Source organism: Lacerta agilis, chromosome 13 (genome assembly GCF_009819535.1).
Source record: "Lacerta agilis isolate rLacAgi1 chromosome 13, rLacAgi1.pri, whole genome shotgun sequence".
NCBI classification, from domain to species: domain Eukaryota; kingdom Metazoa; phylum Chordata; class Lepidosauria; order Squamata; family Lacertidae; genus Lacerta; species Lacerta agilis.
Window position 1 is genome coordinate 44,205,652 of NC_046324.1, and position 15,588 is coordinate 44,221,239.

A 15,588-nucleotide genomic window follows, 5' to 3' on the forward strand; every position below is an offset into this window, starting at 1 on the left:
GCCATGGTTAGGGGTGGAGGAAAAAATTGACTCAGTACACAATTAAAGCCAATTTATGAAATTTGCACTGACCTAGAGCACAGCTTCCTTTGAAATTTGCCCCTGTCTGAATTTTGCAATGCAGTTGTCCAACTATCATTTACAAGAAGGCATTGATATTAATTAGGGGAAAGTGTGCACAAATATGAAGTATTCATGAATGTTATAGATATGATTCTGTGAACCGCCCTGAGGTCTTATGACGAAGGCAGTATATAAATCTAATTAATAATATATTAATAATAATACAGAGAAAATGCTTTACGTTAGGGGAAATTGCTTGCAAAATGGGTGCATTCGTCAAAACTGCATTTGTGTTTGTTAGGAGAAATTCACAACAAAATGCTGCTGGAAATTTCACAAGATTTCGTATACTTTTGCAAATTTCTGCAAAAGGTGGAGAACTGAAATTCATATTGGAAAACAGAAAAACTGAGAGAGCTGAAATTAACTGCTCTATCCATCCCTAGTCAAGGTGGATAAGTAACTCCCAACAGAATATCTGAGAAGATAATCTATTTGTTTTTTTTGCATTTCTATCCACCTTTTCCTCCAAGGAGCTCAAGGTGATGTCCCTACTTCTCTGTCATTTCTTCTTATTATCATATCATCATCATCATTATGCGCACACAGTGGTGCATTCTGTGCATTGCCAATGCACTTGCTGCTAAACGTCCCAACCTGCTTCTGTTTGCTGTGTTGCAGGCTCTCGTGATAGCCGGCATCTGCCTCCAAGCTGCCAACCTTACGGCTACGTCCACTGCAAATTAGGAGGCTCGCAGACCATCCACAAAGTCACCTCGAGATTCCCGGCACAACAGATGTTCCAGAGGGTGAGTTAGCACTGGCTGTTTAGCCAGCCTTCAATCGAGGTGAGGGACGGTGGTCCACGTCCAACACCACAATGGAATGGAAATGCAGATTGCAGTTTTGATATGTCAAGAGTAAATAAGACTGACAACATTGCTGTGGGTTGGGGGTTGAGTTTTATGAGGCCTCGTCCCTTCCAATTCTTGGGCTCCTGTACCCAGTGAGGGTTAGCATCTAAGAAACGTTGCCTTATGAGGAACGGCTTAGGGAGCTGGGTACGTTTAGCCTGGAGAAGAGAAGGTTAAGGGGTGATATGATAGCCATGTTCAAATATATAAAAGGATGTCATGTAGAGCAGGGAGATAGGTTGTTTTCTGCTGCTCCAGGGAAGCGGACACGGGGCAATGGATTCAAACTACAAGAAAGATTCCACCTAAACATTAGGAAGAACTTCCTGACAGTGAGAGCTGTCCGACAGTGGAATTTGCTGCCAAGGAGTGTGGTGGAGTCTCCTTCTTTGGAGGTCTTTTAAGCGGAGGCTTGACAGCCACCTGTCAGGAATGCTTTGATGGTGTTTCCTGCTTGGCAGGGGGTTGGACTGGATGGCCCTTGTGGTCTCTTCCAACTCTATGATTCTATGATTCTAGGTTGCCGATTTGGTCAGAAAAGTTTCTTTGCAAGACAATGACCTTAGCTAGCCACTTAAGTGTCCTCACTGGCATCCCAAGAGATAAGAATAGAAGAATAGAATAGATAGAATAGATAGAATAGAATAGAATAGAATAGAATAGAATAGAATAGATAGAATAGAAGCATTCCTTCTAAAAAAGGCCCAGGGCAGAAGAGGGCAGTCTCTCTCTCTCTCCTTTTCTCAATCAATACAGCCTGAACACAAAGGAACATACCATCATACCTTGGATCCCGAACGCCTTGCAAGTCGAACCTTTTGGCTCCTGAACGCCGCAAACCCGGAAGTGAGTGTTCCTGTTTGCGAACGTTCTTTGGAACCCAAACATCCGACGGGGCTTCCGCAGCTTCTGATTGGCTGCAGGACCTTCCTGCAGCCAATCAGAGGCCGTGCTTTGGTTTCCGAACGTTTTGGAAGTCGAACAGACTTCCGTAATGGATTCCATACGGCTTCCAAGGTACGCTTGTATAGTCACCAACAAGCAAGGTTGGATAGGAGAGGAAAAGCAGTAGCTGCTGAATTCTTTAGTTTGGGGGGACTGATCACGACTAGTTGATGCAATCTAACAGACTTCTGAAGGGGGCTCAGGCTGCCATGACAAAGACGCAAGACGTTTTATGTATGTTGCAGGAAATGCCGGAGGATTTTCAGAAGACTGTCTTGAAGGGCATGGGGACACGAAACCATTAGAGCAGAAAGAAGTGGGGAAAAACGATTACCGGTAGGAACAATTTGATAGCACTGTTCTTGTGCTAAAGGAAGACCATCAGTGTTTTGTTTGAAAAGTCCAGATGCAGCACCACCTCCCATTTGTTGCACTCAGTGGCACCAGCCAAACCCCGAGCCCCCCCCCGGTGCCTCCTCACTTTTGCAAGCTATTCTCGTCTCTTCCTCTATTAGAGATTCTGGTATTCCCCTCTGTCCAACTCATCCCTAGCACAAAAACTGGCAATTTTGGTCGCACAGGAGGAACTGAAACAAACTGCTTCCACCCGTCGGCACAACCAGTCTCGGGAGCCATCAGTCAAGGCTCGTTTGGTCCATGGGCTCTGCCAATTCCAGAGGGCGTTGTTGACCCACACTGTCAACAGAACCTCTAAGCAGAGCTGGAGCATCGTATAGGGAAGGGGTCAGCAAACTTTTTCAGCTGTCCCTCAGACCTTGTGGGGGGCTCGACTATTTTTGGGGGGGAGGGGAATGAACGAATTCCTATGCCCCACAAATAACCCAGAGATGCATTTTAAATAAAAGGACACATTCTACTCATGTAAAAACACGCTGATTCCTGGACCGTCCTTGGGCTGGATTTAGAAGGCGATTGGGCCTTAGTTTGGCTACCCATGGTATAGGGATTTGGTCCAATTCAGATTTCATTTCTTAGTCATGTTCCCGCTGGCCAGCTTATTTCTTGAAAGAACTGGGAGTGTGGGACCCTCCATTGCTGCTTTTCGGTGGGACAGTGGTGCACAAACAACCGCACACACTTTGGCACAACCTCTTTCTGGCGCTTAGGGGGAGAGGTAGTTGGGAGCACTAACTAGTTATCCAATCTGCAAGGTTTCCTGCGTGGAACCTTGGAGAGCCCCTGGCAGTCAGAGTAGACAGTACCAAACTAAGTGGCCCAATGGCATCAATTCTGTGAGAGGCAACTTTCCTCTTTCCATGAGCCCTTTCTTCAGAATTCATGAGGACTAGAATATTTGATTCTAGAGGCAGAGGTCACTGGTAGAGCATACTTTGCATAAATCCCTGGCATTTCGAGGCATGACTAGGAGAGACGTATCTTTCATCCTGAAGAGCTGCTTCTAGTCCATGCAGACAATATACCAAGTTTGATGGACTGTTGGTCTGACTCTGCACAATTTGCTGTGCTCCTGGGAACTAGCAGTAGACATGGAGTGGGGCAGACTTTGCTCATGGGCCTGGGGTTCCCTACTCTTTAATGTGGCAGTGTTCCAGTTCACAATCAGACTAAGGATCAATGGAGCTAGTCCACAGCACAGAACGCCCCCCCCCTAACAAACACTTAACGCATTTGCTATTTAAATTAATAACTCTTAAATGTATTCTGATCTTCCAGATCCTTCACGGAGAAAGACTGGCAGTTAAGAGAACCTGCGGTCTAAATATGGATCATCCCCAACAACTTAATTCATCGACAATACTGAAACAAACTAAGGTGGCTGAAACAGAACACAGAAATGATTGTGAGAAACCCTCCTTAAAGAGAGAGATGTACATTTCTAAATAAAAGTTCTTTCTACCGAGTTATGTGTGTTTTAATTTTAGTTATTCTATTTTACATAGTAGTTCTAAAACTGTTTTTACCAATAACTTTATTGTTTCATGTTCTTTGTAAATGGCTTCCGGGGGCTTTTTTTTTTAACACAGCCAAGTGGTGTATAGTAGGTTTTATTAAATAAACAAACGTTTAAGGACTTTTGCTGATGAAGGTAACAGCCCTTAAAGGTAATCTAGCAATCAGAAGCAGACTTGCAGCATGTGCTCAGTGTATACATTCTGAAACGGGCATACTGAGCCACTGTCCAAAAGGGAGGAGAGACAGGGAGGAAAGATGACTAAAGCTGTGACATTACTCAAAAATTTATTTGCTTGCAAAACAAAGGCTTATATATTCCTATACAGACAGGCTTAAGGCGATCAACGCTTTCCTATGGACCCTTCCATTGTTTGCTGTTCAAGTATTGTTTTCTTCCTGCGGGTGGTTGTGGCTACAGAAGTCTTGGATTCCTGCAGAAAGACACAATGCACGATGGATCAAAATGCTGCCTCAGGTTTTTGCCCTGGAGGCTGGAAATGCAAACACACTTCTCAGTGCATGCAGCACAATTTACTGGGCATTCTCCACCACAAGCCATGTTTGACCAGAAGAGGAGCTCTGGTCAGTGGAGGGTTGCCCTGGAGAATTTCCTAGGCCCCAGCATTAATGTACCACATTTTTCCATGTATAAGACACCCCCTCTTTTCGGGTACTAAATTTAAAGAAAATATGGGGAGATGACCCAAAGTTGTTGAGCTTTTTAAAGGGGGAATTGCACGAGCGCAATCATCCCAGCAGGGCCGTTGCTGGGGGCCAGCAAAGTGGGCAGCCGCTCTCCCCACACCACTGTGGGCAGGAAGCTCCCTAGAGCGTGGGGCGCCAGCCAGCCGGCTGGCGGCTTCCCCTCCACGCTGCTGCGGGAAACACTTCCTAGAGCGTGCGCCTCCCAAAGCGGCATGGGGGGGGATTGCACACCTGAAGCACATCCGTGTATAGGACGACGCTAGTTTTTTGACATGATTTTTTAGTCAAAAAACCTTGTCCAATACACTGAAAATACGGTGTCCCTTCACTCTGTCCATCCTTAGCTGCAGAGTTCACTGCAGCAGTCACCTGCAGTCATGTGAGAGCTGCTTCCACTGGTGTCAGCTCATTTTGAAACCGAAGTATGAATTTGCACAAGGTCAAGTATGACTCTTTAGTTCTCAAAGTGGGGACATTTTAATTAGGAACTGGAAGCGGGGAAGGAATCAGATCTAGAACTGAACACCTAGTAACTCGTGACTTACTCGGTTAGGTGTTTAACAACTTTCAGGCTAGGTATGAGTCACTTCTAGTTCAATGTTGCTCAGAATCCTAGATATGCCATTAGAAAGAGCTAGAGCTCCTAGCCATTCATATGCATCTACAAGCCACAAGCTGCCTTCAGCAGCGGACTTGGCTAGCTAGGCCAACATGGTAAACGTGGAAAGCATCCATTCGGAGCTACCAAGAGTCGCTTGTGGGTGCACCTTTAAAATATGGAGTGCAAACTTTCTCGGTTGCAGACTCTTTCTGGGATACTGTACTTACTCTGGATGATGTTCCTGTAGGATAATGTAGCTGGAGAATTCGGTACCTCGGACAAGAACGAGGTCCCGCATCACAGCTTTTTCCTAGCCCGGCGGAAGAAACAAGCAAACCCCAGTCAAAGGGCACAAAGATGGATTGCCAGTGTTTAGCTCAATACAGTCTATCTCCCACCCCGCACTTGCATTTTTGTTCCAAAGAACCCAGCACAAGAGGGATGGGAAATTTGAAAGACCCCCAGATGCAGCTGGAAGATCTTTTTCCCACTGAATGATAGTTAAGTGGCATAAACCAGCCTCTCGCCCCATTTACAGCTGCTTACTCTATGCCAGCTGCTACTGCTAGACCCATTAAACTACGATTCCCTGAGACCCCTGGCCATGTTGGCTCGACCTGATGGGAACTGGAGCCTGATAACTTCTGGAGGGCCCACAGGTTCCCTATCCTTGCAATAAAGATATTTATTTGCACTGTTTGTTTGCGTGCAACTTAAATCCCACTGAATACACTCAGTGTAACAAGACCGTGAGCAAGCTCGGAAGGTGCTTCAATGTGCGGCATTACCTATTTGTGGGTCCAGAGGCACCTTGCCCAGGAGAGGCACGTTCAAACTCTGGCACATGGCCTCTGCGCCACCAGTGTCGGGGGGAATATCTGCGACTCGTTCTGTAAATGAAGATGCCATTGAACATGAACCCAGAAGATACAAAAGAAAGAAAAGGAGAGAGATTGGCGGTAAGCTTTCGGTCAGCAGATGTGAGTTTATAATGCCTAGTACTGTGGTACCTCAGTTTATGAACTTAATCCGTTCCGGAAGTCCATTCTTAAACCAAAACCGTTCTTAAACCGAGGTGCGTTTTCCCTAATGAGGTCTCCTGCCGCTGGTGCCCTTCCACCGTTTGGATTCTGTTCTTAGACCGAGGTAAAGTTCTCAAACCAAGACACTGTTTCAGGTTTTGCGGAGTTTGTAAACCAAATCGTTCTTAAACTGGACAGTTCTTAAACTGAGGTACCACTGTACACTTCCAAGTCCAGAACTCCATCTGGATTACAACCCTCAGTACTGAGTTAGACGGGCCAATGATCCGACTCCAAATAAGGCAGCTTCCTGTCTTCCGAACATTTCCCACTCCTATATCGATAGGGCCGTAATCCTGCCACTCAAAGTGCTCAGCCGTACGGAAACTGGGGCATATCTTGAAACATCCTTGGTATTAGGGGCCAACTCAAGTTTGCCTCAGTGAGTCTTGACCAGGGGCCGCAAAACTCCTGGGAAATACAGATCCAAACCCTGTCAGAATGTGGAAGGGGACTGTGAGTTAATGCATCAATAATTTGCGTGACAGCCGCGTTAAAGCTGGGAAAGGCTATGATTGACGCAGGGTAGCATCTCATGAAAACTGCTTACGGGGGACATTCTTCTGTTGCTTAATGACCTGGTAGAGCAAGGATAATTCTCATGCTTAAATGTATGCAAGAAATATTACCTTACATTTCGGGCAAATAAAGCCACTCATATTTTCAACTACTCCTATGATTGGCAGCTTCACCTTACGGCAGAAGTTTATCTCTTTCCGAACGTCCTGAAGAGCGACTTCCTATTTAGAAACAGAACAGTAACCCAACAGAATGTTAATTCAGGTTCCCCAGATCTGTTTGATACTCTCCCCGCTTTTATTATAATGAGACAACAGAGCTTATTTCACAGGGATGCTGTACAGTTCATTGAAAGGCCCCTTTTGCACATTTAAAGTGAAGGTAAAGGAACCCCTGACCATTAGGTCCAGCCGCAGATGACTCTGGGGTTGTGGCGCTCATCTCGCTTTACTAGCCGAGGGAGCTGGCGTACAACTTCCGGGTCATGTGGCAAGCATGACTAAGCCGCTTCTGGCGAACCAGAGCAGCGCACGGAAACGCTGTTTACCTTCCCGCCGGAGCGGTACCTATTTATCTACTTGCACTTTGACGTGCTTTCGAACTGCTAGGTGGGCAGGAGCAGGGACCGAGCAACGGGAGCTCACCCCGTTGCGGGGATTCGAACCACCAACCTTCTGATCGGCAAGCCCTAGGCTCTGTGGTTTAACCCACAGCGCCACCCGCGTCCCAGTTTGCACATTTAAAGGGGAGCCAAATGACAAAGCCGAGCCTTCTCTTACCATAGGGGCATATGAAGTCTGTCCTAAAGCCCTTTCCCCAGAGGACAACTGCGCTACAACCTCCTCTTGGATAAACTCAGGCTGCAATCTATTTACCCACAAGCCCCAATGCATTCAACAGAGCATATTGGTTAGGATTTGCACTATTAGTTGTGCTATCTCTGCGCTGAGAGCAGGGATGGGAGTCTGAAGTCGTCCAGCTGCTGTGAAACTGTTAAGTCCTGTCATCTCCAATATTCTCCAGATACTGCTGCACTACAAATCCCACCACCCCTGACCTCTTGCCATGTCAGCTGCGGCTGATGGGGACTTGGAGCCCAAACCGCACTGGGGGGGGGCACAACTCCTCCCATTCGTGGTTTAAAGCGATATTTGAGATTACAGAGAATGACCGATTACCCTCTTCTGGGTAGGTGGTGCTTGTGGCCCCTCGCTGGTCAGCCGCCATCCCCAGCAGCCAAAATAGCCGCCCATGCCCAGCCCAGCCACTTAGAATTCGGCTGGCTGCAGGGCAGGGCAAGATTGCCTGCCCAAATCCTTCAATTAGAACGGGCCAGTTAGGGGCCCACTAGTGGGAGTACCCTCGCTGGCGGACTGTGAGCCGGATGCTCCCACTCCGGTCCTCCAGCAACATATAAAAGCCGACTGCACCTGGCTCCTACTGCCCTGGCTCCATTATGCTCCCATCATTTGTACTGTTTAACCTTTTTATTGCATTCTAGGTCTCTTGTTGTGACGGAAATCCAAACTTTTTTTATACTGAGCCAGAGAACTAGTTACTGTACAAATTCAATCTGGGCCTGACACCCGGTTTTTATACAGTATTCCCTCCTATTGAAGCTTCCAAAAAAAGAAAAGAAAAAATGAGATGGGTGGAACTGAGCAAAAGTCATTTAGTTAGGGCTTATCCCCACTTCTATTTGCCTAACTGCTTTCCCTCTGGGGAAGCCCAATCTTTATTGCTGAATTGGAACAAATGGCAACTGGGTTTTCTGCAGATTGCTGTTGGTTCCGATTTAGCTCTAATGACTGTGTTTTCCAGGGGAAAGCATTGGAGCAAAGGCAAAACCACTCAGACTCACACTTGCTGGGCACAGGAGAAGTGGAAGTTTGGACGTGCCGTGAGTCTCCTACTCAGCTAAATCTCTGAGTTTTAACCACTAGAGTTGTGTACCTTACCTGAGGGGTGGTGATTACCACTGCCCCATCTATATTGGCAGCACTGAGGTACTGTACTATAGATAAGTGCTCATCCGATGTTCCTGGAGGTGTATCTACAATAAGGTAGTCGACTTCGCCCCAGTCCACATCGCGGAGAAAACTGCTTAATCATTCCTGGAAAAATGACATGCATGATTAAAATTGGGTGTTGATATTTAGCTCCCTGAAACTGTATCCAGCTGCCACCATTTCTATGGCTCAAATGAGAATCGTGTCTAAGTGTCAGGGAACTGTCCCCGGCGCAGCGCAAAGGTGGTGGAAGGGCTCTCGGGATGCTACAGAGAGCACCAGCCCCACCTGACCAGCAGCACCTCCTCTGGCAGCGAAAGGAGCAGCGAGACTTCTGGCGAGGAGGGGCATGGTTCTCAGGGGAAGGGGAGTCAAGGCTCTGGGGATGTAGGAGAGACCCTGCACTCCCCTGGTCCCAAGGGCGATGCAGGGGGGACGCAATTTCCGTCGCCCCAAAGGCGTCGAGGGGTGAAACGAAAGGAGGGAAGGCAGGGTTTTCATATACCGAAGCTCTTTTGTTGGGTGTCAGAACCGGAAGGGGCCATTCCCGGATTCTGACACCGCTTGATACAGACATGAACTTATTAGCTCTGCACTGTATATAGTTTTGCACAATAGAACTATAAAAGGAAAACTCTGAGTTTTGCCTGCTTATTCATGAGTAACTAACCAAGGACCTTACACTAAGTTACTTTGATTTCTAGTTTGAAGATGCTTTGGTTGGTTTTAAATCTTTGTGTGTGTGTCAGCTACCTTGTGAACTCTGTTGAAAGCCTGTCTCGAGATATGCTATTCATAAATTTAAAAGAAAAGATACCCTTAAAGCCACAATGCTATTAGCCCCAACTCATCCCTACCACGAGCTGACAGAAGTCATATTTTATCAAGTGTGACTCTACATTGCAGCTTCTGCATGTTCACAATCCCTCTTCGCTTCTTTTCTGTGTGACCACCCCGCAAGCAAAGCACCAGAAATGTTGCCAGTTCCTATCAAAGAGTAAAAGTAACATACAATGTTATGAACTAACGATTTAAAAAAATAACCACAGAGCTAACTGAACTTCAAGCCCTTACATTCTACGAGGCAAGTCTTGGTTGGTACTGATCATTGTGAGACACAAACCATTTTTTTTGGGTCCTCTCCAAATAACAGCATCATCAGGGCTGCCGAGTAAGAATCCCACCGACATGACTCCTAAGTTTTCTTCAACGTACTACAAACAAAAGCACACATGTGTTTGGCAAAACGGACAGTGTAGGTTAAATAAATCATTGCGGCTTCTGAACAAGCAGCTGTGGTTGTCTTACCACTTCTAGCATAGATATGTGTGTGTTTGTTTGTGTATAAACAAAGTGAAAACATGAACTTTCTGGTGCCCAGCTTAGTTTGCCTGATTCAAATCACTTGGCATACAACCAGCCAGTAGGCAGCTTCAGGTAGTTCAGCATCAAAACACATTCCAACACAGATGAGGCGTGTAATAAGATTATTTCCCCTGCCCACCCCCAACACCCTTTTTTTGGGGGGGGGGAGAAGTGCCATTATCATTACCTCCATGAACCAGGAAGAGTATTCACATGGTTTTTTTGTTTTGTTTTTAAAAAACAACTCACCACTGGAGACCATCCAGAACCACTTTGGTGAACCTGAAAAAGTAAACATTTTATATTAATGTATGTCCGGGGAGCAGGGACCCAGGTGGCGCTGTGGGTTAAACCACAGAGCCTAGGGCTTGCTGGTCAGAAGGTCGGCGGTTCGAATCCCTGCGATGGGGTGAGCTCTCGTTGCTCGGTCCCAGCTCCTGCCCACCTAGCAGTTCGAAAGCACGTGAAAGTGCAAGTAGATAAATAGGGACCGCTCTGGCGGGAAGGTAAACAGCGTTTCAGTGCGCTGCTCTGGGTTGCATTCCATCAGGGATCTCCTTTTAGGGGCTGCATGACAGTGTTGGGAGGAGGCAAAACTAGCAGAGTAATAACTGTGGGTGTGCAGGGATTATTTTGTTATTGTTACTTGGGTATGCATTTCTTTTTCCTTTTTTATACTGTAAACTGCCATGTAATTCTCAGACAAAGGGTGGTAGAGAAATCAAATAAACAAATAGCACCAATGGGTGGGGCTGCCCCTTATTACTCCCTCCCTCTCCCCACCCAGTGGGCTGCCAAGAGTGGGACACATTGTTCTTGCCCAGGGTCTGGACACACCGCTTGCAGATGGCTTTACAACAACTCCGTCTGGATTGAGACCCTCGTGACTGTACTCTAAAGTGCTCTATGTGGGGCTTCCCTTGGGACTGGTCCAGAAGCTGCAGCTGGTGCAGAAAGCTGCAATCAGTTTTTCTGAATGGAGCACATGGACATGGACACACACACATTCCATGGCTATGGAGGGGACAGCACCCCCGTAAACCACCTTTTCTCATTCTAACAAAGGCTCCTGGTGAGCCAAACTCATCAAGACTCCTCCCAAGTTATTTTTCATTTTTGAGCATTTTAACAGAAGCTAAATGGTAGTGGTTTATCAACAATTCTGTGCAGTCTAAGCAGCTGTTCCCTGTTGAATGAATCATCGAAGCAAAGCTGAAAGGGACCTCTATGCTCATTCAGCCAAAATATTGGCATATAAATTTGTATAAAGGTAAGGTAAATGACTGTGGCCACTTTGGTAAGGTACTTTGGCCACCTCATGAGAAGAGAAGACTCCCTAGAAAAGACCCTGATGTTGGGAAAGATGGAGGGCGCATGGAGAAGGGGACGACAGAGGATGAGATGGTTGGACAGTGTTCTCGAAGCTACCAACATGAGTCTGACCAAACTGGGGGAGGCAGTGGAGGATAGCGGTGCCTGGCGTGCTCTGGTCCATGGGGTCACGAAGAGTCGGACACGACTGAACGACTGAAGATCAACAACAAGGTAAATGATCCCTGGATGGTTAAGTCCAGTCAAAGGCAACTATGGACTGTGGCGCTCATCTTGTTTCAGGCCGAGCAAGCTGGCGTTTGTCCAAAGACAGCTTTCCAGGTCATGTGGTCAGCAGGACTAAACTGTTTCTGGCGCAACAGAATGTGATAAGTGACAGAGTGCACGGAAACGCTGTTAACCTTCCCGCCACAGTGGTACCTATTCCCGAAAACAGCTACAGGGCAGACGCGCTTCAAGTCTAACAAACCCTAAAGAAACATCTGACCAGGCAGATCAGACGTGGCAGTGGTTCCACAGTGTTTTCTTCCATTTATGAAGTCATATCATACCTGTTCCCCTTCCAGGCCCATGATTTTAGGGATGGATGGACCACAGATGTCAATGTCCAGCACGGCAACCTGGAGGGAAGTTGAGGAAGGGGAAGTTAGAAGTGAGCAAGCAGGACTTGCAGCAAAACGTTGCATGTCTGTCCAGGGTTTTTCAGAGCTGTGGACAGTCATGCCCTGTTCCAAGTTACTAGACACCCTCCACCTGACATTTTTGTCCCCTTCTCCCTAGCAGTAAGTCAGCACACTGTGATCACTAAGTATGCTGTTTTGAGGTAACCCCCCTTTAAGGCTTTCACCCCAAAATATTTTTTGTACTGCAAACCTAGAGATTCCCCCAAGCCTGCTGGCATTTCCCTCTTGTGATGAATGGTGCCATTTCTGGCTACGTAAGGCCTGGTACTTAAAGCATGACCTTGTCATGATTACGTATCAGGAATAGAGAACCTGTGGCTCTCCAGATGCTATTCAGTTACCTCCCATCATCCCTCCCCCACTGGTCATGCTGGCTGTGGCTGATGGGGGCCCAATATCTGGAGGACCAAAGGTTACCCATCCCTGGTATACATGTTGGAACACTACGCACAGAAAAATTCCAAACACTAGGAATAGCAAAGTGAATTACAGCAAAGCAATGTGAAGTCCAGTCCTGAGTATGTTTATTTGATCAATGTATTTTAGTGTAGTATATGCGAGTAGACAGAGATATGCTCTTCATCAGGGTAAGATTACACAAACACACATGCATGCAGTTATTGGTAGTTATTCAAAGGCTGTAAACTTTATTCTAAAATACTAGATGTGAAAAAACTGTTGCCCTCCAGACGCTGCAGAACTACAACTCCCAGGAGCCCCAACAAGCAAGGCCAATGACTAGGGATGATAGGAACATCTGGAGGGCCAAAAGTTCCTAACACCTGTGTCTACTTTCCAGTTATGTTTGGCTGTCATATCACACACACAGGAAAAGGAAAAACGTGTGCAATATTCTTAATACAACATATGAATAACGGCTCACTGTTCATCTACTTTCTGGAATATTTTCCATTAGTTCCTACAGGTACATCCATTATCGCTATTAGCAAAATGAACTATTTAAGAGCCAGGGTGGAGTAATGGTTGGAACATTAACTAGGAATGGGGATATTTCAAACCGCATCACCACTCAACTGTGAGGCTCACTAGGGGCTAGTAATACCCCCTCAGCTTAACCCCTCTCACAAGGTTGTTGTAAGGATTTTAAAAAGGGGTTGGGGGAACCATATACTATGTTCTGTGCAACACAAAACAAATATAAAACATAATAATTTTTTTCACCCTAGAAAAATACAATATTTGTCCATTTTAAACCCAAGCTACATTATTTGTGTAACTATATTTAAATCACTTATTGCAACCATGTCAATATTTAGAGATGAATTGTCTCCTTTGTCACCATTTACAATTTAATAATATGGGCTTCAAAAACAAACAAAAGGTATAAACAGGATCACACTCACCTGTTTGGTTTCATCTTCAGCCAAGCCATGCGCCAAGTGAGCACTGAATGTGCTCTTCCCTACTCCTCCTTTCCCAGACAACACCAGTAGTTTGTGTTTCACAGCTTTCATTTTCTCTTTGATTTCCTCAATAGCTTAGACAGAAAAAAGGCAAAGCACAGAATTTGTGTGGGAAGGATGCCATTCGAAACAGAATCTGTTCCCTCACGCAGCATGAAGGTGCCCAGTTCCTAGAGAACTCTATCAATTAACCAACCAGGTTTGCAGATTAATTTCTGTTAAAAGATATTCCTAATGCTACAGATCTAATAGCTGCCTGTACAAGTCATGGGATACAAATAAAGTCTGCAGGTGAGGCTTTGCCCATTGCCACATTTGCGCAATTGGGGGGGGGTGTTCAGAAAAGGGAAACCAAAATAAGAACATTAAAGAGCCTGCTGGATCAGGCCAATGGCTCATCTAGTCCAGCATTCTGTTCTCACAGAATGGGAAGCTAGCAAGCAGGATTCAGGCACAACAGCACTCTCCCTCATCCTCCTGTGGACTTCAGCAAGTACTGTCCAGAAGCATCAGTGCTTCCAACCCCTGAAGCACAGCATAGCCAATACATTGTAGCTGGCACCCCCTGATACGGTAACCTTATCCTCCTCCATGAATCTGTCTAATCCTCTAGTTGGTGCCCATCACCCCTGTGGGAGGGAGTTTCACAGCTTAACTAAGTGCTGTATGAAGAAGTACATGACCCAAGTGGAATGGTGTGGCTCTCCTATGAGAAAAGGTTACAACATTTGTGCTTTTTAGAAAACAGGGGCGGGAGAGAGGTTAATTGGGAAAGGAATTTAGAATAAAACCTGCGCCTGAAGCAGCCTGGCAATGCCTCTCTTCACCCCACCCTCTTGAGATGATATGCTTTAGTTGAGATTCCTGCACTGTAGAATAATAGAATCGTAGAGTTGGAAGGGACCCCCAAGGGTCATCCAGTCCACCCCCTGCAATGCAGGAATCTCAGCTAAAGCCTCCATGACAGACGGCCATCCAACCTCTGCTTTAAAAACCCTCCAAGGAAGGAGAGCCCACCACCTCGTGAGGGATACCGTTCCCCTGCCAAAACAACTCTTACTGCCAGAAAGATGTTCAGCCTTAGCCTCCTTTCTTGTCGCCATGGGTTCGAGTCCTACCCTCCGGAACAGGAGAAAACAAGCCTGCCCCGTCTTCCGTGGGGCAGCCCTTGAGATACTGGAAGAGGGCTGTCCTATCTCCTCTTAGCTTACTCCTTCCCAAGCTAAACATACCAAGCTCCTTCGATGCAAGGGGGTCGGACTAGATGACCCCCGGACCCTCCCTACTCCACGGTTCCATACGATCCTTACCTGGGTCGGGTCCCACGGGTCCCCTGGAGCACACACCCTGGTTGGGACACCCCTGGCAGGCTTCGGCCTTGCCCGCCTGGTCGCTGCCGGTGCCTGGGCATTCTGGGAGAGGCGAAAGGAAAGAGAAGGCCCCGCGTTAGTGGAAGCTGGCGAAGAGCACACCCCCCCACACACACACACACCGACTACCCCTGCCTTTCCCCTCACCCTGAGGCGGCACGTCCAGCAAAGCCGGCCCAGCCGCCGCAGCCATGGCGGAACCAGCTGGAGAGAAACGGGTTGAAAACACAAACACAGGCACTTCCGGCGACAAGAGCCACCTTCAAATGAGTCCCCCTTTCCCCACTTCCGGTTGCGACCTCGAAAATGGGTCCTTCCCGAGCTTAAGCCGGTTACGTTTGTTCCGATTACAGCAGCAGGAAGGAGGAGGAGCAGCAGCAGCAGCATCTCGGAGCCCCGCCCGATTGCCGGACGCAAAGGTGCGCATGCGTATGCTTGAAGGCGGGTCGTGCGAGGTGATAGCATTGAAAGGCGGCGAGCTGGGCGGGTGGAGGGGGGAAGAGTCGCCGTGTCACGTGGCCTGATCCGGCGTTTGCGATTGGATGGCCCCGAGGCGAGTTTGTGCGAGTTCGCTGAGGGAACTCGAGCGGCTCTTTCAGTCCGGAGCGGGCGGCGAACCCGCGTGTTTCCCGTGGCACGTG

The 15,588-nt window shown here is 47.2% G+C and overlaps 2 protein-coding genes across 2 annotated transcripts in view; one reads left to right on the forward strand and one right to left on the reverse strand.

Moving 5' to 3' along the window:
• Positions 1-3,700, forward strand: part of TVP23A (trans-golgi network vesicle protein 23 homolog A) — a 30,276-nt gene extending 26,576 nt beyond the window's left edge. Inside the window, 4 exon segments of the mRNA XM_033167907.1 lie at positions 745-781; positions 784-872; positions 2,168-2,258; positions 3,618-3,700. Coding sequence (XP_033023798.1) covers positions 745-781; positions 784-872; positions 2,168-2,227 — 186 coding nt within the window. The 3' untranslated portion in view covers positions 2,228-2,258; positions 3,618-3,700.
• Positions 3,701-4,127: 427 nt separating this feature from the next.
• Positions 4,128-15,201, reverse strand: NUBP1 (nucleotide binding protein 1). The gene is given in 14 exon segments (XM_033167375.1): positions 4,128-4,288; positions 5,391-5,453; positions 5,456-5,473; positions 5,952-6,029; positions 6,032-6,053; positions 6,875-6,985; positions 8,723-8,863; positions 8,865-8,878; positions 9,897-9,987; positions 10,388-10,420; positions 12,022-12,090; positions 13,518-13,651; positions 14,888-14,989; positions 15,095-15,201. Coding segments are annotated over 14 exon segments (975 nt in total). The 5' UTR covers positions 15,141-15,201; the 3' UTR covers positions 4,128-4,235.
• Positions 15,202-15,588: the final 387 nt, after the last annotated feature.